The 23,133-nt window shown below is 40.4% G+C and overlaps 1 protein-coding gene across 3 annotated transcripts in view; it reads right to left on the reverse strand.

Annotated features, from left to right (window-relative positions):
• LOC110967811 (kinase non-catalytic C-lobe domain-containing protein 1) overlaps positions 1 to 20,621 on the reverse strand; it is a 62,863-nt gene extending 42,242 nt beyond the window's left edge. For 2 of the 3 annotated variants that reach the window (XM_051960096.1, XM_051960095.1), the window contains exons 1-7: positions 20,034 to 20,621; positions 13,092 to 13,290; positions 8,964 to 9,022; positions 4,867 to 5,013; positions 3,832 to 3,949; positions 3,600 to 3,736; positions 1,699 to 2,316 (exon numbers count right to left, since the gene is read on the reverse strand). In XM_051960096.1, the coding sequence (XP_051816056.1) occupies positions 1,699 to 2,316; positions 3,600 to 3,736; positions 3,832 to 3,949; positions 4,867 to 5,013; positions 8,964 to 9,022; positions 13,092 to 13,290; positions 20,034 to 20,138 (1,383 nt within the window). In that variant the 5' untranslated portion in view covers positions 20,139 to 20,621. The remainder of the gene's footprint in view (positions 1 to 1,698; positions 2,317 to 3,599; positions 3,737 to 3,831; positions 3,950 to 4,866; positions 5,014 to 8,963; positions 9,023 to 13,091; positions 13,291 to 20,033) is intronic. The other variant, XM_022217533.2, reaches the window with a different exon arrangement.
• Positions 20,622 to 23,133: the final 2,512 nt, after the last annotated feature.

Below are 23,133 nucleotides of genomic sequence, written 5' to 3' on the forward strand. Positions count from 1 at the left end.
AATCACTGTCTTGTTTAAAAGTCCACTCTCAGTTTAACTGTAACTTTTGGACAGATTGTTTCACATTACTTTGATATTAATTTGATGCACTCTTTGATCTAATGCAGAATTCAAAGTTGAATTGGTGACTTAAAGCTGCCTAATCCTGAGTCATCAAAGCAAACCCGAACCATAACATTTCTACCACCATGCTTTAGAGTGTGTCTGAGGTTCTTCTTCTGAAATGCTTTCTTTGTTCTGCATCAAACATTTGTACTGTTACTGTGACCAAATGACTATTGCTGATCCATCTGTCCAGACCACATTATTGCAAATGGCCCACTCTTTGTCTGTATTTTCACTGGCATTCTCTACGTTTGCTCTAATGTTATTTTTGAACAGCAAACTTGTGCAGTTTCTTTTTAAATTTAGACAGTGTTTCAAATCAACATATGCAGAGCTACCAGCAGATCCTTGGATGAACTTCTGGGATTGTTGAAAACTTTCTTTCGAATTTAAGAGTCTACTCGGGCCTGAAATTGCTCAAGTGGCAAGTGCTGGGAAAACCGAAACTTGCTTGAAATCTGCACCACTTGTAGTGAAAATGATTGATGTCAGATTATTTGAGGATAATTTGAAGATCCTTTAAAATCCATTGCTGGACTTTTTTTTCCCGACTTCCACAACTGTTTTTCCAAAGACCATAGAAAGCTCTTCAAGTGTTGCTATGTTGACGCCTCACACTTTATTAGTAAAGAAGTAAGAGGATTAAAGAAACAGATTTCACCTGTCACTAACTCTAAGTTCTAATCATTGGCACCTAATCTGGAACATTAATTCTCATTTGATGGATTTTAGGGAGTATTTATCTTTATACGTCACTGATCCTTTTTTGTTGTCGTTCTTTTTCAAATTATGAAAATGACATCAAACTGTCAATTTTATGTGTTATTTATTAGAGTATGTTGCCTTTAATAAAAGGAACTGTTTTAGAGAGTACCAGGTGTTTACTTGTTCAAACATGCCAGAGTTTCTCAGAATATTCTTACCTTTCACATGAGTATATCTCATGGTAATCAGTTAATTTTAAGAAGGCATTTGGAATGAGGTTAGCTTTTCTTAAGATTTCATAACATTGGGAATCTTGTGCTTGGTTTGATGCATAGAAAAATTTCTACTTACGCAGCTACAAGCTAAATAAAGCAGCTGCAAGAATAAAAGCTAATTTCTGACCATGTAAATAGCAGCAGGGAGTAGCCAATGAATTAAGTAGAAGTAGTTGAAAAAAACAACCATTAGTTGAGGTGCATTCAGGAGTTTTTTCCAGACCTTTAAAATTGTCTTTCTGCCATACAACAGCTTGTCCAAGGCCCAGTTTGAAACCTAAGACATGCCAAGTGAGAAACCTCACAAGTGAGCAAATATAACTGACAAAGAATGTGCAACTGAAAGCTCTGGAAAAAAGGGAACCTAGAGATGTGATTATTTTATCAAAATAGAAAGCAGGTGTTTGCTTCTTATTCCCCTTAAGCTAGCATTTAGAAAAAATACAAAGATCCAGATGTCTCCATTTGTGAACTGACCGACGCTTGCACCACGAGACCTTTTATGTTTGGAGTGCAACTCTGTGTTGTTTCTATTTTACCAGCTATAGCTGCAAGAAAATATGTGATGCAATTGCAGAGCCACAGATTTCAAAGCAGCCCGGCAGTGGCTAACCTCATCCTGAGATTCTTCATTCAGGCACAGCATGCTTTTGGTCATGTGGTTATTTGGAATGTAGAGGCTGTAGTTCAGCGAGCTCTGCTCCCCAGAAGACTCCTGCTCCAGTTCCAGTTCTTCACAGGAAGCACTAGACGATGCTAAGTCCGGAATGCAGTCCTCGGATTGACTTTCGTGGCACTCTTGCATATTAGTTTCTTCGATGCATAATGTCTCTGCAGCTTCCTTATTTGTGGGCGACATTTCCTCACAATCCTCAGCGCTACAGTGTGGGTAAGACTCACAGGACCTTCCCCGGTTGAGTCTTTGAAGTCTGTTACTCCACACAGACTTGCAGCTCAAGTGTTCGTCTGCTCCGATCTCAGTGAGGTCAGAAACAGGTATGCTGATATCTCCATGTGCTGGAGGGGAAAGACAGGGGGGGTTGTTGGAGTCTGGGACTGAGCAGGAGCGGTTGAGGGCCCCCCTCACCCTGCTCTGCCTCTGTTGGGTTCTCCTCCTCACCGGGGAGCTGTTGTGGGATCTGCAGTCCATCTCATCTGTCAAGATCATGCCGTCTCCTTCACAGCTCTCCATGTCCTCAGCCCAGAGAGAGGAGTCCCAGCCCCCGCACAGCTGAAGATGGAGCACATTATTATGTTTTTCAGGCAGAAACAATCTTAATTACCTCAGTGGTACCACAGAAACCACAGTTTAAATAACTATACAAACTGAAGTGGAAAGGTAGGTCCTCTGGTAAATCCTTACTAATGAGTACTACTTTGAGGGCATACCCAGTATAGATATGACATTGGTTTTTGATAGGGATGTCCAGTATTGGCTTTTGTGCCAATAACTGATATATAGATATTGTCCAACTCTCAATTTCCAGTTCCGATATCAACTGATACCGATACATGTATATGTGGACTTGGAAATAATTGTGAACCACAGACATATTGTTAGTCGGGCACAGCAAGCTTGTTGTTGCAGCCACACTTCTTGAAGTGAAAAATAATACTAAGCGTGAACTTTTTTGCTTTTGGGTGGGGGTCAGGGTACAATCTAGCTAACTAATAAGAAATTAAGATATCTGCCTTCACAAACTCAGACTACAGACTATAGTAATACCAAAAAAGGTCAGTAGGTCGTGGCAGGCACTCCATCTGACTACAACATGGTGCAAATATATTGTTTAGCAACCAATCAGTAAAAGACACGGAAGGAGGACACTGATTCACCTTTTAACAATATGTGCACCATTTGCATTATTTATTCTGAAATAAAACTATGTAAACGGTTACATTTTTGTGTGGGTACATCTATATTAAATGGCTACATTTTATGTTGCAGTGATTTCTGGTCATCAGTAACTAATAAATGAACAAATGTTGCATTTCTTTAAAACAAAAAAGAAAAAACCTGCATTTCTGAAAATACCATGCGGGGAATGAACACCCTTGGCAGAGTACTGTGCTTTCTGAATGCTTTTCTAGTTTCACTAATGTTATCAAATGAGGGACTTCTGTGCAGTTAACTTTTTCAGGTAAACAGGAGGAATTTCACAGATGCCAATGTTACTTCAGTACAAGCTGCTTTTAATATTACTTTTACTGGAGTACAGATAAGAAAAAAAGGTAAGCGCAACATAGAAACTTTCTAACTTAATTTCAATTGCTGTATGTTTACAAGATATCATGGTTTATTTTCTACATCCCACTACTCCTGTGCTCTGCATGCATCCAACAGTATTAAGGTGACAGCTGAGGCACTCAGTTGTCTAAAGGCTAAAGCTAACTTCCTGGATCTAACAAAGAGAAATTGCGTGCTTGCTGAGTAATTCAATTAAAATATGTCTTCTTCCAAAGTGCCTGCTTTTAAGAAGTATTTGCAGCAACATCCAAAGTTCAGTCCCATACCTGCTGCCTGGAGAGACCGTTTGTCTTAACAGAGCTATCAGGCAAGTCTTTGCTGTTATCATCTGAGCTCAGTCTTTTAAGAAGACATCTGGGTTTGGAATGCTGCCATCTTGCTTCCCAGGAGCCTTCCTGTCCATCTGTGGATGTACAAAGACAGCAATTAATAGCAGGAGAAAATCACGGCGGAGACTAAACAGCGGTCTGTTTAAATAGACATGATAAAAAGGACAACCTTGAAAGTTTGAAACCGATTCAATGGAGAGCACGCGTCGTCCAATTGAAGACAGTTTCCGGCACACAGCTGTGGAAGAGGTCTGAGAGAGCCGGGCTTCAGCCAGAGACAGGATATCCTGTGGGAGTATTAAACTTCCAGGTTTGTAATGTTCAATATTCAGAAATCACATAAAATGCTCTATTTCTGGATTACATCTACATAATTTCCTGTTTTTCTCCTCCTCTATTTATCAGTGTGGTGACGATGCACAAAAATCACTTTATTTCTGTATGATTAAACATTTATTTATAGAAAATAAAATGAAACAAAGATGTGTTAGATTGTTCTGTGAAAATCATCACACATTTACAAGTCACATAAATAAACAAACAAACAAACAAACAAACATAATTTGACCTCACATTACAATCTATCAGAAGGTTTACCGTAGAAGGTCTGAATAAACGGTGCTATGGATGTAAATCATGCTATTAGCATTACATTTATTAACATATTTTACTTTAGTTTTTGGAAGACCGAAAGGGCTTCTGACTGTCTGACTGCAACAAACTGTGACACTGTGATTTGCACTGACGCAGCATTTCCACTTGATGATGCTCACGAGCACAGACTGACTACAGTATATGTGCAGCTCATTAGTTCATCTGACAGTCAGAAGAGAGAAAAAAATAGACATTAATTACAGCTGTAGCCACAGTTACTGTAAATATAATTCTCCTGAATGATCTACTCATGACTGTAAATCAATGGTGATGTAGTGCAGTACTGCGATGTATAGGAGGAACATTATCCTTACTTACTTACACACTGCTGCAGACCGATCATCATCCATCTCCTTCAGCCATAATGCCTCTGGCTCATGATGCTTTACATGTATTCTGCTATGGCTGGTCAACAATTTACCACTACAGCATTTACTGGGGTTATTGGACAACATAACCTCCAAAGTGAGAGCTCTAATCATTCTTTTAAACCACACAGCTTTCAATGAATCACTCTAGCGATAACAAATAGTCAGCAGGGTTTCTGTACCTGCAAGAGCGGCCTGTCCTCAGGTTTCTCCTCCTGCATCTGCTCCAACAGCTTCTGGATTTCTTCTCCCATATCTGCTTCCAGCTCTGGCTCGATGACAAAGTTCAGTGTGGCAGAAAGCGTAGAGCCCAGTGAATAAACATGGCCCTGCGGACAGGGGTAGAGAAAGAGACAACACTATCATTATCATGACGGAGTTGCAGCTGTGAATTTGCAGCAGCGATCAGAACCTGTGAATGACTACCGAAAAGCTTTATTAAAAAAAAAACCTAGGATCCCCTTGGCATTGTGGACAGTACTTGTCAGACATTCTACATATTTATGACAAAACCTTTGTTTTGCTTCACTGCACTGATAGTGGATATTATGGTCAGCTCAAAGGGAGCAGCGGATTTGAACCAGGTGCTTTTGAGTTCACATCCCACACAAAACTATCACTTCCAACAACTGAAGTGGACTGGACCTATACTTATGTGGTAAACACATGTGCAAGGCGGATCCCAGCGTGGGGCACCAAAATAGAAGAGTAAACACTGAGCCAAAGGCCTTAACTCCTGTTTTGCTTATGCTACTACTTTGGCCGCACATAGATTGGGGAAAACACCAGAAATGTAAAGTAGAAGAGGGTAGTTTTTTTGTCAGAAGTTTGCCTGTTTAGACACACAGCAAAATTCAAAAGGAAGGTTTGCTTTGAGATTTGGTTACATAAGTCCACGGAACATTTATTCATGCGGTGGTGAGAACTGTGACACCCCTCAGTGTCAGCGTGTGAGTTTCACATTTTGATTCTTGATTTCCAAAGAGGAAGCTAAAAGTTTTGGAATCCAGTCACATCAAAGGCGATATTCTATTTCAAAGCAAGACTTTAAAAAAAAAAAACTCTTGAACAGCAGATGTATAGAGAAGCCTATAAAGATGAATAGAACGGTTACAGAGCTCCACCCAGACATACTGAAAGAGCATGAATAATGTATGTGAACATTTATTAAACCCACACTAGCCGGTGAGAATAATGCAGAGTTATGTTTCAAAAGAACTGCAGCAGGAAAGTGCTACACAGAGTAAACAGACAAATTCCCACCTGGAGCTATAAGCACCTTACAATGTATAGAAAGTACCAATACCTAGGTTCACGTTTAAATTTGTCAGTCAGAGGAATAACTACAGGAAGTCTGTCACAAGAATAAAATTTGTGATGGTTAAAGGGTAATTTAGGTTGATTTCAACTGGAATCATATTTTCATAGATGTGGTCATAGCTGTGGTCTATTGGTTACAATTCCGCTGAGCACTGACCAAGTGAATCACTGAGGTCTGGGAAAGAGGCCACTTTTCTGAAAGACGTCAGACAATACAGCAAACATGAGCAGGGAGACAATCAGACTGAGTCACGCACCTCAGATTGAGTACAGCTGAAAATGGAAGCAAAACAACATTTATTATTCTGCCGGCCCAGTCTATCGCAGTTCCACATATACAGACAAACAATCACACTCGCATTCACATCTACGGGCAATTTAGAATTACCAATTAACCTGAGCAAATTTTTGGACTGTGGGAAGAAGGTGGAGTACCTGGAGAAAACCCACGCATGCACAGGGAGAACATGCAAACTCCATGCAGAAAGATCCTGGGAAGGCAGGGACACGAACCGGGGATCTTCTAACCACTGTGCCGCCCCTATATGGCAACATTCTGCATAATATTCAGTTATGGCTGACACTGTCATAGAGGTGTTAATTCTTATATACGTGTTCATCATTCAGGCCATAGTTCTTGGTGTTGTGCTAAACTGCATTACATTTCGAACAAGATAATGTCAGTTTGGCAGAGCTGTTTGATTGAACTGCAATGGACTGAGCAGGTAGAACCACAAGTAGTCTAAGGCACACCTGTGCACTAATCATGGTGTCTAATCAGCATCTTGATATGGCACACCTGTGAGGTGGGATGGATTATCTCAGCAAAGGAGAAGTGCTCACTATCACAGATTTAGACAGATTTATGAACAATATTTGAGAGAAATGGTGATATTGTGTATGTGGAAAAAGTTTTAGATCTTTGAGTTCGTCTCATAAAAAATGAGAGCAAAAACAAAAGTGCTGTGTTTATATTTTTGTTGAGTGTATTATGAGCCTCTATTATGTGTTGCAGAGTTGCTGGTATTAAAAGAGCACTAAAACCACTGACAGGTAAAGTAAATAACACACATTATGGATATATTAGGTAGTAAGGGAACAGTCAGCTCCTATTGTTGATGTGTTGGAAGCAGGAGAAATGGGCGAGGCTACGATCTGAGCAACTTTGACAAGAACTGAACTGTGAATGTGTTTAGACAGCGAGGTCAGAACAATTTCAAATCAGCTGATCTTCTGGGGCCTTCTTAGTATGCAGTGCTAAAAGTAGTTTAAGAACAATTGCTGAACAGGTTCATGGGAATCCAAGGTTCACTGGTGCACGTAGAGAGGAAGGCTGGCCCGTTTGGTCTGATCCCACAGAAGCGCTACTGTATATCGAAAATCCGAATGCTAGCTCTGACAGAAAGGTGTCAGAACACACAGTGCATCAGTTGTGTAGCTGCAGATCCTTGAGAGTGTCCATCTGCCACCAAAAGGCGCCTACAATGGGCATATGAGTGTCAAAACTGGATCGTGGAGCAACGCAAGAAGGTGGCCTGGTCTGATGAATCATGTTTCCTTTCACACAGTGTGGATGCCTGGGTGCGTGGAGAGGAGATGGCAGCAGGATGCACTGTGAGAAGGACGCAAGCAAGAGGAAGGTCTTGGCACTGTTTTGCTGGGAAACATTGGATTCTGGCATTCATGTGGGTGTTAGCTTGACATGTACTGCCTCCCGAAAAATTGCTGCAGACCATGTACACTCTTACTTGGCAAAGATATTCCCTGATGACAGTGGCCACTTTCAGAAAGATAGTAATTCCTGCCACATTGGTTGTTGAGGAATGGTGTGAGGAACATGACAAAGGCTTTACGGTGTTACCTCCAAAATTATTCTGTGTCTGATCCTTGCCTCACAATTCCCAGGACTTTAAGGATCCTTAAGAATGTCTTGGTGCTCAGTACTGGACACATTCAGAGCCTGTACTAAGACTGGTCAGAGCTGTTTGGCGGGTTAACAAGGATATTCACATTATTATCCAAGTAGTTTTAATGATCAGTGAAGGTACTTTACAAGTAAGACACACACACATCACCGCATGAATGTTTGGTGTCACCCAGACAATTTCATGTTTTCCATGAAAACTCACACTGTTATTCATGTGCTAACATAATTGCACAAAGGTTTTCTAATCATCAATTAGCCTTTCAACACCATTAGCTAACACAATGTAGCATTAGAACACAGGAGTGATGGTTGCTGGAAATGTTCCTCTGTACCCCTATGTAGATATTCCATTAAAAATCAGCCGTTCCCAGCAAGAATAGACATTTACCACATTGACAATATCTATCTTCATTGAAAAAGGTTGCTTTTCTTCCAACAATACAGATATTTCAAAGTGACCCCAAACCTTTAAATGGTAGTGTATACGTAGATGAATCATATTTTCTCAAAGTATACCTTCATGAAACTGTGTAAAAAAAGTAAAAAAAAATAAAAGATTAAATATCAACTCATGCAGCAGTAAATAATAATTGATTCTCATTTACAATATTTGAATTTATTCCTGGACAGGTTGTATTTGAGCAAAAAAAGTACAGCCATCAGTACAGCTCATCTGCTTTTATTTGGAAGTGAAATCAAAAATGAAAACACCCAGAACACAACCTGTCTGATTGCTCGTATATCTAGTTTATTGTTGACAGAACCGATAGCCAAACTAGGAAAATAAATCACATTTTTAATAAACAAGATCGCTGTCAGAATATTGCCTCCTCCCTGTTTCACATTATCAGATAGAGGTGACAGATGAGCCTGGTTGGTGGCTTGTGTGGGGGAATTTCAGGTGAGGAAAGACAAACAGTCTCCCTCAGCAAACACCACCAAGGTGCCCCTGACTGTGTGCTGTGTAGAGAAACTCCCAGAGCTGAAAGAACGTGTGCAACAGATTCTGAGGGAAAATTCGGCGTCGCTCACCTCAAAAGTGCTGCCGGTGTTGTCGAACTCAGGAGGCACAAAGGAGCCTTCTGGATCGTCTGCAGGTCAAAAAAACATACCAATTTACTGCACCATTTAGCATGACTGAAAAACACACACGGCATCATCATTTCATCAAAGAGGAACAAACAGTGCGTTTGTGAACTGATGCGAACACTGTGATGTATGGCCATGCTGCCTCTGCACTGTAACCTACTTGCTAAGCATCCATCCAAACAAGATGCAAATGAAAGGAATATGTATCCAGCATGCTAAACCAAAACAGTCCTGTGAGCAAGTGCAGCCGCTTCCCTTCATCTCCATAATTCATGTGTCAGAGATAATCCCTGACAAACAAGACAGGAGCTATCTGCCGATCAGAAGCCGAAGCAGCTTCCTCCTCTTCGTCTTCCTGAAATAGGCCAGTGTTGAGACCAGCAACAAGCAGGACACGCAGATACATGAAAACAACACCACCACAAACACACTGTCCACTCCCTCCACTGTGCAAGGACACGAGGGAAGAGAAAGGGGGAAGAGAAAGAGGGAGGAAAAGGAGGAACAGAGGAGAGAAAAGTGGGTCATGACAGTTCTAGGTTGGTCTACTGGAGTTATGATCTCACCTCCTGGGTGTACAGAGGACAGTCTCCACTTCTTCCCTCTTTCTTTTCTTTTAGTTCTTCACCTAGTTCTTCTATTTTTTCTTGTCTTCAGATTCTCTTCTTCGAGTCTCACCTCTTTTCTCTCCTCCTTTGTTCCCTGTCTTTCCTTTTCTCTTCCCTCTCTTCCTCAACTTTTTGTCTTATCCTAATTTTTCTTAAACTGCCATCCTCCTTTCATTCCCATCTCATCCGTCTTTTTGTCTTTTCCGTTGTTCACCTATTTTTTCCTTTTTTGCTTTCTTTTCCTACTACCTTCTCTTTATCTATCATCACCACTTTTTTCTCACTAACTCCCCTCCTTCTCTTCCTTTAGCTACTTTCATTTTATGCTGCACTTTCTTTTCCTTTCCTTTCCTTTCCTAATACTTTCTCTTTCTCATCCTCACTTCTCCTCTTCTCTCTCCACCTTTGCTATTTTATCTCCTCGTGTCTTGTCCTTACTTCCATCTCCTTCTTTCTCCTCTTTTCCTTCCTTCTTTCCTCTCATCTCCTTTCCTTTTCCTCTCCTCATCTCCATCTTTTCTCTCTTTTCCGCTCTCCTTTCTCTTTTTATTTCTCTTTCCCCTGTTCCTTTCCTCATTTTTAGCTCCCTCTTTTTTCCTCTTTACTGTCCTTTCCACACCTGCTCTTCCGTCTCTCATATCCTTTCATTTTCTCACCTCTTCTATTTCCGTTCCCATCCTGTCATTCCTTTCCCATCCTCTCCCCTCTTTTTGAATTCTTTCCTCTCCTCCCTTTTTGGATTTTGTTTATCTCCTCTGAAAGAGGTTGACAGTTCAAACAAATATGAAAGAAAACAGGACAGACAGGAGGAGGAAAAACAGAGGACATTTCGACTCTTTGTAGTCAGGAAGAACTGAACCAGTGAAATAGGCAGTGAATAAAAGAAAGAAAGGCTGCCGTTGTTATTGACACAGTTGGTCTTCAGGGTGGTGGTGAGAGCTTGGTGAGTCATGAATGCCTACTACGTTTCAGTACAACAGGTAGAATGAGCTGAGCAATATCAGAGATTTAAACACTCTTCTAACAGGCTGATCATACTTCCTGCAGAGCGCAGCCGGTACATCACAAACAGAACAGCTTGTGATGCCGAACCTCGTGGGAAATTAGCATTTAGAGGACATTTTGTCACTCTGGATGGGTGCTTTTAGTGCTGCCATCAGTGCAACAACACCCACAGTCTCATACAAGCAACCTTCCTGGTATTACTGCAGTAATTAATCAGCGCAAATGAGCAGTATTGATGAGTCACTGTGGCAACTGCTATTCTCACTAAGATCCATCATCACAGCCCTCAAGGTCACTGTGGAATACGGCGTTACAGGGAGGCCTGCCTGTGTGAGAGCGCGGGGCTGACCATGAAAGTGTGCGTCAGCTTGAAATTTCATTGCACAAACAATTCAATAAAAAGGAATCAATAGAAAACTGTGCAGCAAGTAAAGCTAAGCTGCAGTGTTATGATTAATGATATAGATGTGCTCTGTTCAGCATGTGCTACTAACACACGAAGGGCACCGCGATTTCCTTTCTCTTTCTACAGAATGAATCACAGCAGACGGACTGAACACAACGCAATAAACCATGACAACAAATGAGCCTGTGAAGAATTTTAGCCGACAGAGTAATCAAAACACGGCTTCAAAGTGTCTGTATCCCTTATGGAAGATCTGTGTGGAGATAAAAAATGAATGCAACATTTTAAATGGATGACATGCCAGCTGGGTGATGTGTGAGTGTGTGAGCAGTGCAGGTCGACTGCTGATAGGCTAACTAAGCTGTTACCACAACAACGATCCCCCTGGCAACTCCAACGCCGGTCATCTAATCAATGCTTATCAGTTTCTGATGTTTGGCCTCGGAGCATGGAACAGGTGTCGTATTGCATGCAGCCACGCATGCTGAAGTGCTTGCATAAGTGGTAATAATTCCTAAACTGATGCTTTTTATTTAACGTCACTTGGACTGTGAAGGAGAAAAATGTGCAAATCAGGGCAGACCTCACAGATGCAGCAAGACACTGACAGTATTTTCAGGCAGGAATTTGCAAATTGAAAATGATACAGATCAGGGCAACAAATCACTGAAAAGAAAACTCGAGCTTCTCTCTGAGTCGAACACAGAGCTCAAGCTGCAGTTAAGAGATGATCTCACCTTTAAACTCTGCACTGCATTTGTGATCTAATCAGTGATATTTTCATTTTATAAAACCAACTTCTCTTGGGTGCCTGTAGAGGATTCAGCTGTCATCCTGATCAGCAGCATGTAGGATTTAACAGTCCAGACACTGGCTGTGTTATGTGTACAAGTTAAATCCAGTATCAGAATATAACACACAAAATATCCTGCTAACCAGGGCCGCACAATGTATGATTTCAGCATCGACACTGCAAATATTCATATCACAGGAAAAGCAGTGTAAAGTGAGGCAAATTAATTTAAACACGAAATGTTACAGCTTTTAGTGCTGTTTTATACAAAAAAAATCCATTTTCTGTTCATAATTTAAAAGAATATATGTCAGATAAAACATAATTTACTAGGATTTAAGATTTATGGGTTCTTAGATGCACTGAGTTTTGTTTTGCACAGTGAAATGAGAGTGGAACAGGAGAGATTTTTTTCAAAATGAAGATGTGGCTGCAAAAAGAAAGTCAGTCGCATGGAAATCTTTCAGGTACACAAACAATGATGTTGACCAAAAACAGAGTCAGTGTCTTGCAAATGTTGCCAGCACATGAAGCAACACAATTAATCTGTTACACTTTTTAAAATCAACACCACAAAGCTCTGTACGACAAATCCAGATGTGAATGTAAGCCAAATCCAAAAACCACACTGGATGCCTTTTCCAGTGGTACACCAAATAGCTTTTTCATCTTTTTTTTTTTAATATAAAGATCTAATCCTCCATAAAATCATTTCTGGAATGATTAATTGTTTCTAAATAGAAAGAATCCATCTGGTAAATGATCCTGTATTTTTTCATATCACAATATATCAATCCATCATTATCTACAGACCGATTACTCCTCATTAGGGTTGCAGGGGGCTGGAGTCTATCCCAGCTGACTTACGGTGAAGGCGACTTGATCACATTCATACCTATTGAGAATTTAGTTATCAATTAACCTCAGAATGTGTAGGAGGAAGCCGGAGAAAATCCACACATGCACAGGGAGAACATGCAAAGTCCATGCAGAAAGATCCCAGGAAGGCTCGGACATGAACCAGGGATCTTCTAATTGCAAGGCGCAAGTGTTAACCACCAAAGCACTGTGCAGCCATATCACAATATATTTAACAGAAAAACAAACTATGCAATGTCCTTATTTCCAATACCACACTGTCCCAATGCAAACAGTAAAAAATAGTACAGTGTCCATATTCAAGCTGCAAAAATGTCCAAAAAGTAATACAATAACAGTAGAAATATATAACAGGCAGTGTGTCTGTGCTGTGGACTCACCACTTAGCAGCTCCATGAAGCAAACATTCCCATGGGCGTTGAAGGCCAGAGTGTCTGGTGTTATGCACAGGGTGTGGAAGAGGTGGGAGGGTCTGATGCTCTGCAGGGCCAGAACACACTCTGCACAAACCGCCCACACCTCCTCCTCAGACAGACAGCTGTCCCGCAGAGAGAGGATGTCTGCCAGAGACACATTCTCCTGTGGAAAACACACATACAAGTATGTTCTGGTTAACGCGTTGTGTATAATTATTATGTCACTTTGGGGTCAGGAAAAAAAATGTCAACATCAGCTTCTAAGAGGCATCGGTGCTCAGGTTTATTACAGCGCCTCTGAGGGCAAACGTTAACAAGGAGCTCCCCGCTCTTTAATAATTACCTGCCTTAAGCACAATCCAGCCTGTTGTTAAAATCTACATTAGGTTGTGGCTAGTTAGCAGTAGAGCTGTTTGTTATTTTAAAAGAATACAGGACGCAAGCAGGCATGAAGACAGAAAACAAAAACTTCCAAGTCAGATCTGACTGGCAACTTTAATGAAGTTCGATACAGCTGGAACTTATGATTCTGCTACTTCAGAGTTTTAAATGTGGACAGGACTCTTTGGAAAGCATATCATTTAATGTACAGAAACAGCGGAAGGCACAACACCAGCAAACACCTCCTGTTTTCAAATGCATTTCAATCAGCCAACTCAAGCGAAACGGATTTATTAAAATGTAAATAGAGAGTTCGCAAAGGTAAAGTTCGGAGTTAAGGCTCTGCCCTCATTACTCCAAAGCTGCACGGAGGGATGGCGGAGTGACAAAGTTCTGCTGACAGCCTGGAGAAACTAGATCTTACAGGTGGGTGATAGGTAGAGATGATTCATGTGCAATACAGCAGCAGAGGCAGCATGACAGCTTAGGGCTCATTACAGAAGTGGAGGACATTTGGGCTTCAACATTTTTGAAAAATAAACCTTCTCTTTTACAATTTTCTGCTACATATTTATCAATAATAGATAAACTATCAAAGGCATGACTGGCTCAGCTTACACATCAGTGGAACCATTGTTTTCCCCATGTTTTAGTTGTTTGCTAACCCTACTCTAATCACAGTAACAGGGTTGCTAATCCATGCTAGTGTTAGCTTTTTCTCAGGAGTAGAAGCTAGATGTTTAGCTAGCTGTTTCTGCTGACCAAGAGGACAAACTTACTGATGGAAAAAAGTAAAGAAAAAGGTAAAAATTGGTCTTTTCCTTATAATATGCATAACAGGGTAAGGTAGAGTGAGACATTCAATCAAGGCAAACAATGTTATGAAAACATGAAAAATAGGACAGAGGACATAGCTTTGCTCAGCCTATTCTTTTGGGAAACTGTTTGATGATGTTAATTCCAGTGTATCATGTGAGTCAGTGGTTTCTTCTTCTTCTACCAGCAAAAAAAGGTTATGCTGATAGGGTTGCATGTTGTGGGCTAAACATTGCATAATAATAATTATTTAAAATATTATGTTGATTCAAAAAAATGTTCCCACAATTACAAGAGACATCAATGGGAAAAAAGGAGATTAAAATTTCATTTCAGCTGTTTTATTTGAGATTCAATTTGGTCATCAGAGGAGTGGGACGAGAAAAATGGCATTTTAGGGGGAACTCCAGACTTATCTGGAATCTTAAAAAATATTTTCAAACATTCTTTTCTCCGAGCTGTTCTTTTTAGATTTGGTCTCAAGACAAGTACATTTACACAAAAACTGCATGTTTTAGTATTTTATACATGGATTACTTGAAAAAATGTCCTCCAGTTCTGGAAAGACCCCTAAATAGAAGCTCATTGCAGAAGGTGCATGAGGTTTAATGATATTAACAATCCTGGTGTCTAAATTTAATTTTGCTTTATAGTTTATATTCATGCAATAGACATAGGTTTTACAGTGTCTAAGTGACAGGTGAGCTGGTGTGCTGGAGCCGTGGTGAGCAGACAGGGGTGAGTGGAAACAGAGACATGGACTCCTTAGATCTGCACATTCTAGAGGAAGGAACGGTGTAGAGTTACATCTAAGCCATTTTAAAATACAAAGTGATCATATAAATTGGAAGAAAACTTCAGTTCACAGAGATGAGTGCTTTGGGGTTAAATCACAGTACCAGACAGGGACTTCAAAATTACTAAAATAAATAAGCATAGCTAAGCGGGTTTGGTATTTGGAGCGTATCAGGTGTTTAGAAATCTAAATGGTCAAGCACCAGACATCTTACTAGTGTTTAAGTGGTCTGAAGACTTAAATGAGTACAATAGTAGATATAGTCAAAAAGCTTTTGGATCTGAATGTTCTAAATGTGTGGAGGCTGAAATTTGGAAGATCTCCTTTATATTTATTACAAGCTTTTAAAAACAGGTGCCAAAAAAATGTATTTAAAGACGCAGAGAAGAGACAGATCTGGAGTAAGGTGTTTTGTGTTGGTTGTTTAATCACAAAAACAAACCAAACAATCAGTATTGAGCTATTAAAGATTGTTACCCAGACAATGTTAAGACTTAGAGTCTGATATCTGCTTATTGTATCTCAATAAAGTCCAAAATCACCAAATATGCTGACATCGCTCATTTAAAAGGTTTAATACCAGATACAAGATTTCTCTTATGTGACTGGGCATTTTTCTGGATGTGCAAACCCTCTATGGCATCACCTATAGCTTTCCTGAACTGTGGTTTTGAGCTGTTTACCAGTGTGATAGCTTCAGCAATCACTATCTTGGCCATGCCCGACTCCACCTATCACCAGTGTTGTACTTTGTGTGTCTGCAAGTACAATAACACTAATAACATGTAAATTGGGACCGCAGCTGCCAGTGTGCATGCCCACAAGGTAGCATAACCAAGGTTTAACTTCCAGCTAATCTAAAAATGAGCAGAAGTGAAGCTAAGGCGGGCAATGTCAGTGTCTCTAGCTATGAACCATGACGGTACAAACCTGTCACTCAAAGCACACACATCCTTAGTAATGCAATATTTTAAGCTTTAAATCATCCGTCAAACTCCTGAAGTTTGCAGATGACACCACCCTCATCGGACTCATCTCTGATGGGGATGAGTCTGCTTACAGACTGGAGGTAGACAACTTGGTGACCCGGTGCAGCAGGAACTACCTGGAGCTCAACGCCCTGAAGACAGTGGAGATGGTGGTGGACTTCAGGAGGAACACAGCCCCCCCCCCCCCCCACCACCACCACCACCACCACCAGAGAAAATTCCTTGTAAGTGTAAAAACCTACTTGGCAATAAACCGCATTCTGATTCTGATTCTGATCTAAATGGGTAAGTTATTTAAAAATTCACCCCCATATAGTTGGGAAACCTGTTGCCCAGCCCCCATTAGACACCAGTCCACCGGGACAGTGCCCGGTGTGCCAGTCCATGCCTGCCTGAGACCAAATTCAAAAAAATTAGTAGAAAAGAATGCTTGAAAATATTTTTTAAAATACCAAATAAGTCAGGAATTTCCCCTAAAATGCCATTTTTCTCTTGTCCCACTCCAATGATGACCAAACTCAATCTCAGATAAAATTGTTAAAATTAAATTTAAATCTTCGTTTTTGGTATTATTTTTTTCGTTGATGTCTCTTGTAATTGTGGGAGCATTTTTTTAATCAACATAATATTTTAAATAATTATTATTCTGCATTGCACAACATGCAGGCAACCATGTTAGCAAAACCTTTTTAGCTAGTAGAAAAAGAAGAAAACAATGTCACATGATATGCTGGAATGAACATCATCAAACAGTTTTCCAAAAGAATAGGTAGAGCAAAGCCATGTCCTCTCTTCTATGTTTCATATTTTCATAACATTGTCAGCCTTGATTGAATGTCTCACTCTACGTTATGCAACCTTGTTATGCATATTATCAGGAAAAACATATTTTCTTTACTGTTTTACAACAGTAAGTTTGTCCTCTTGGGGAAAAGGCAAGCATTAGCATGGATTAGCAACCCTGTTACTGTGATTAAAGTAGGATTAGCAAACAAGAAACTAAATATGGAATAAAAATTGTACCACTGATGTGTAAGCTGAGCTAATCAAGCTTTTGATAGTTTATGATCTATTATTGATGAATATGTAGCAGAAAAATGTAAAAGAGAAGGTTTATTTTTCTCAAATTTGAAGCCCAAAAGTTCTCCAATTGTGGAATGACCTTAATACAAACTGAGGCACTATGGCCCAGCTTGTTTGATTGAAATCGCTACCAGACCTCACTCCAATATCAGACATGCTGACTGTGTCCAACTATGACCAAAATATATAATGACAGGTTGAAACTCATTATAATGAATTGCCAAAGTTTCACAAACTGATCTTCAGACCGAAACAAAGCTCTGCAAAGTAATTAAAAGTAATAAATACTTTAAAAGTCGACAAAACTGTGTTCCGCTTTGGAAACTGGTTGACTCTTGAAGTGAATTCAAATTTGAGGTCGAAGTATGTTCTCCATTGTAGAAACAACCATGACCACTGTTAAAAGAATCTGAATTATCTTAAGTAATTATTCAGGGCATCCCAAGGTATACTGACCTTCATCATATACAATGGCCTCATTTTCAAACTAGCAGTAGAAAATTCAGATCTTTTTTTTTTTTTTTGACAGTAGAAAGTGCAATACATGCAGCACACACATGCTTTATGCCACGGAGGGAATCTACACATCCACACAAAAACACAACATCATCTGTGATTCACGATTACCAAATCCCCCCATTATCCAGGCAGATACAGTGATCTCAGAGATTCCATGCCGCATCCTGCATAATGCTGCGGTCTGGTAATTACAGGATCCTCTGTCCGGTTTGTTAGAGAACACAGAAGCTGGCCTTAGCTCAGACGGAGGGGTGGAAGAGGTCAGTGTGGGGGGCACAAAGCAGCGATTGTCCAACACTATATCCAGCACTTTAACTACCATGAACTTAACACTTTTTGAAAAATGTATGACACCCCAGCAGAGATTCTCTTGCTTTAACTCTAACTGTGAAAGTTTTATTGCATGTATCCTCTGATATTCAACAGCTGTGCTCTCACCGACTGGGTGTGAAGTGTCTATCTGTTTAAATTTATGACTGTCTTGTAGGAGCAGGGGGGTTGCGGAAGATAGTGAACAAAGCATACTGATGTGATCAAGTGGGGTGAAGCACGATTACAGGGCAGAAAAGTACCACTTCAAGCAGCAGCAGCAGAAGCAGCAGCAGCCCCATAAATAGACAGTTTCCCTGGAGAACAGTGCAGGGGAACGCTAGTCTCTCTCACCCCCCTCAAGTTAAATCTGCTGTCCTATATAAGTTTGCCTCAGAGCTCCAAGGTTCTGATGAGGCTGCTGGTGTGTTGTGTGTCTTTGCACTCTGGGACAGAGGGGAACAGTGAAAGGGAGGATCACTGCTCCGAAGAGGCCAGAGGTTAAAGGATGGGTTGGTGATTTTCAAATCAAATCAAGTCTTTAAACAACAGTCTGGTGCTTATGAGAACATATAAAAGAGGTTTTACTTGCTCTAATCTTTCCTCCTTTACATACTAGAAATTCATGTGCATCCTGTGACATCCACAGCATGCAGTGTTCCCTGCAAAATATCTTTAGCTCCCTTAACGACACTATGGCAACCTCATTCCATTAAATGAAGTTAATACTGTCCAAAGTTTTAGTCTTCTTAGCAAATGTCTTCATTGTATGAGTTGAACAAAGAAACACTCATCCACAGCTGAGGCTGCATCTTAACTTGTGATTAAATTTGGAATACGGTTTTACATAGAACAAGAGGACTGCAGAGTTCGTCCCCCATCGCTTCCACTGGAAGCTTGTTAGAGGGGATGTCCTGATCACCAGTAGAATGCCTATAGATGGAACAAAAACTGATTCGATGCACAGCACATACAAGGCTTGATGACGGCCTTAAGAACAACTTTGAATCCAGAAACTCCTGTTGAAAACATCTGTCCTAGTATTTAACAGTTGCATTTGTCAGAAGGGGACAATACAGTAACAATTCAGCAACAGTTACCCACAGAGGTTTATGCTTGCTGGATAGCTTAACCCCAACAGGGTAATACAACCCAATACTATACAACAGTATTTCCAATTTATGGTGCCACTCCAATACCTTTCAGACAGACAGAATTATCTAACTGGGAAAAAAAGATGTCTGGTCCTGCAGTGGTTAGTACTGTCTCCTCACAGTAAGAATGTTCTGGTCAACTGGGGGGGTTTCTGTGTTGAGTTTGCAGGTTTTCTCTGTGTCTGTATGGGTTTTCTGCAGATGCAGTCTAAAGACATGAACAGTAAATTAATTTGTGATTGTAAATTGACTGTAGACCAAGGAGTCATGAGTGTCCAGTGTATCCTCTAAACTTCTCAGATCAAACAATATTTTACTCAGTAAACATCTCAGCCCCTTCACAGATCTATCTTGTGAAATGGCCCAACAACTAGACTATTCTACATAACGGAATAGTTGTAATTTGATTGAATTGATTTTTTTCTTATTATTTAGAGTACATTTTGACTTAAGTGATAACTCTATCACTAAGCTGTTTGACAGTTGGGCAGTATACACAGACTGCAGCATTGCTTTCTTTGCTATCTGAGATCTTTGCAGACATTTACACAATGAACAAATCAATTCCAAGTTTTGGTTTGGCTAAGATACAATCAAACACTCCAAAAAGGCTCTAAGAAAGCCTCTCCAACTGACTTTCCATCCTAAGAAGAGGAGGCATTATGAAGTCCTCATCAGTGGCATGTTTGTAAAATTGGAACTGACAGGTTTTAAGGAATAAAAAGGCAGCATGTTGGGGGTGTCATGTCTTGTGTCTAAGGATAATGTAGACTGCCTGCTTTAATATATGATTTGGAATCGGTGATACAATCGTGATGAATTCATTTCCAAGTTGTTCCATTAAAACCCTCAGGCTCACCTCATCCTCCAGCAGAGGAGGCAGATGCTCCAGATCATAGTATCCGTCTCTGTCCTCAGCTTTCCCCAAGCATGTGACCGTCGCATCGCTCCCACAAGTCTCCATTGCACCAACTTTGATTCCCTCAAGTAGCGAAGCGATCGTCGGCCCAGACAGCAGCTTATCCAGCCGAGACAGAGAGCATGCCTGAGCTCCCTGCGCCGCGCACCGAGCACGGTCCGGAGCCTCGCTGCGGGATAAAAACAATCTGACGAAACGGCGATGGGTCCGTAGTATGCAGGGAGCTACTGACAGTGGAGGATCTGGCCGGAGTCTGAGGCTGTCATGACTACAACACCTCCACACAGGCGACACGCTGAAGCCGATCCTGCAGCTCTGGTCCTCCCTCTCTGTCAGAGCTCCAGCTGACTGCACGCCTCCGTTCACAGCGCAGTCTGAGTGACTCACATCCACCACTTATTAGCCTCTTATTCCTGCCACCATGCCACTATTGTGTGCCTACAGCTGTATTATTCCACCATATAGTCTTCTGTAGAGCTGACATTTTGCATTAGGATCTGTGCTGAGCCTTGAACAAACTTAGGTCACAATTCCTTTAATACTCCTGGGACGAGAAGTAGACCACTGCAGTGTCAGTATCCACCTAAAGTAGGAAGACTGAATGTTAGAGGCTTTGTTGGGACCTTGAACCAGAGTTTAACCTGATTATTGCACCATTTTCAAGATATTGCAGTGCAAAATTGTTGTAAAGTGTGAGCAGGGCTGGAGTGGGACTCATTTTCAGCCCTGGACTTTCATGCCTCAGACAGCCCATTTTAGATCACAACCTATTACTATTAAAATTATATAATTCTAGCCTTGCATGTTAAGTCTATGATTCTTAACTGTTCTGCAAAGTATTGTAATTCAGTGTGTTTTTCTAAAATATTTCCAAATCAGTACAAGTAAGGGTTGCTTCACAATGAGGATATATTTCAACATGAGTGCACATCGCCAACATTATTCTTTACAACAATATCAGAATCTATATTCTGTTCAAATAAGTGTTCAAGGATATCCATCCATCCATCCATTCTCTATACACCGCTTTATCCTCGCTAGGGTCACGAAGGGTGCCGGAGCCTATACCAGCTGACTCGGGCGAAGGCAGGAAACACCCTGGACAGGTCGCCAGTCTGTCACAGGGCTACATATACAGACAAACAATGTTCAAGGATATCCAAACCTTAAAAAATTAAATAAAAGAAGAATTAAAATATTAAATTTAAAATATAAAATAAAAGGTGTTGCACTTTCTAATAACACTATCACCTCTTTGTCCTCTGCAAGGAAACAGTTCCATCACAACTTCAATTTCACAAATTTGAGAACACTATTTTTTTTACAACATCACAATGTCCTTTTTTTTTGCAATATCAAATATCAAGCAAATTAGTGTTAACAGATATCTAATCCTCACGAATAAAGAATAATTATTGCATTGTTGTCTGCAAGTTTGTTATTATAACATAACTTTCTAATGATGCCATTATGGTCAGTGGTCCGTGTATATTTTTGGTAATTGGATTTTCCGTTCTAAAACAGGTATTGAAAAACAAGAAACAAGTGGTTATTCAATTTTCGTTTTAAAATACAAAAACTAAAATAGAAATACAAGGCGTTTTTTCTTTTCATGATCAAAAGTGGAAATACAAAAATTTAAAAACGATGCCTAAGAGGATTCATTTATTAAATCAGACCATCTCCAGACCCACCTCAGAGTGTTCTGGAATAAGTTGTTGTGGCATTTCATAATATTGCCAGGCAGGGACTGCATTGTAACTGCCACTTATTTCTTTGAACCACCAGGCCTCTAGGGGGCATAACTGTCTTAGGCATCGTTTTTTGCAGCCTCTTTTCACCGTCTGCCAGTTCTTTCGTAACCCTAGTGGCAAAATAAGTGAGTAGAGAGGAGGATATTGTTCGAGTGTATATTTGTAGTCGCCATGATGTATTTGCAGTGTTGTGACTGTCAGTCTGTTATTACGTTTACAATAATAGTCACGATTTCAGGCTTTGGGGTAGCTTCAGGGTAGTTTAACTTTAGCTTTGATTCAACTTTCGTACCTTATTGCTTACCAGTCACCTGCAGCAGTTTTCTAATGTAAATTAATCCATACTTACCTGTAATATTGATGTGTTTGACGTCTTAAGCAATTTTTACTGTTATTGACCAGCATATTCTGTATGTTTATTTCAGTTTCACACTTCTCTGTATTAAAATCCATTCAACTACCACACTGGCCTGTTCCTTGGAGGATGCAGTACGGGGGAGAATTTAGCTGGCTGTGAATACCAGTATAGGACAGAAGTCACACTTGGTGTAACAGTACAATGAATATCACACTTTTACGTTGGAAATAAATGTCCTTTAATTAGACGTTGTCATGCAAAAGTTGGATTTCCCTTTAATGATGTTCAAAATCTTGTTGAGTGTTTTGTTGATGTTGGTTACCTCCGCCAGGAGGTTATGTAATCACCGGAGTTTGTTTGTCTGTCTGTTTGTTTGTTTGTCTGTTAACAGCATAACTCAAAAAGTCATGGACTGATTTTCACCAAATTTTTACAGGATGTCTGGAAGAGCAAAAGTAACAATCGATTAGATTTTGGAGGTGATCCGGATCACTGTCTGGATCCAGGATTTTTTTGAAGGACTTTGTACAATTGAGAGATGGCCGCCAATTGTACTAAAAGGAGCGCTCGTTTTTGTTCAGTGGGACCGCGCACGGGGTGGTGCGCTTTTCATACATTCAGAGAAACAGTCGCGGTTTGGTCAGTAGAAACGGTGAACAAAAACGAGCGCTCCTTTTAGTAATGCTAGCCCGTGCAATGTGTGGTAGCTTCATGCTAGCGTGCAAACCGAAGCAGTCCAACTGCTATAAATACAGAAAGGGCTAATGTGACTTGAGCTAAGCAGAGTTCAGAGCAATAGATGAAGCACTACGGTATTCTTTAAAACAATTATTTACCGTTTGGCGTGTAATGTACTAGGGTGATGGTCAGCCGGTCTGCCAGGCAAAACAAACTTCCAAACTAAGTTTGGACAGGAAGTAGTACCGTA

The sequence above is a fragment of the Acanthochromis polyacanthus genome, chromosome 15, assembly GCF_021347895.1.
Source record: "Acanthochromis polyacanthus isolate Apoly-LR-REF ecotype Palm Island chromosome 15, KAUST_Apoly_ChrSc, whole genome shotgun sequence".
Lineage (NCBI taxonomy): Eukaryota > Metazoa > Chordata > Actinopteri > Pomacentridae > Acanthochromis > Acanthochromis polyacanthus.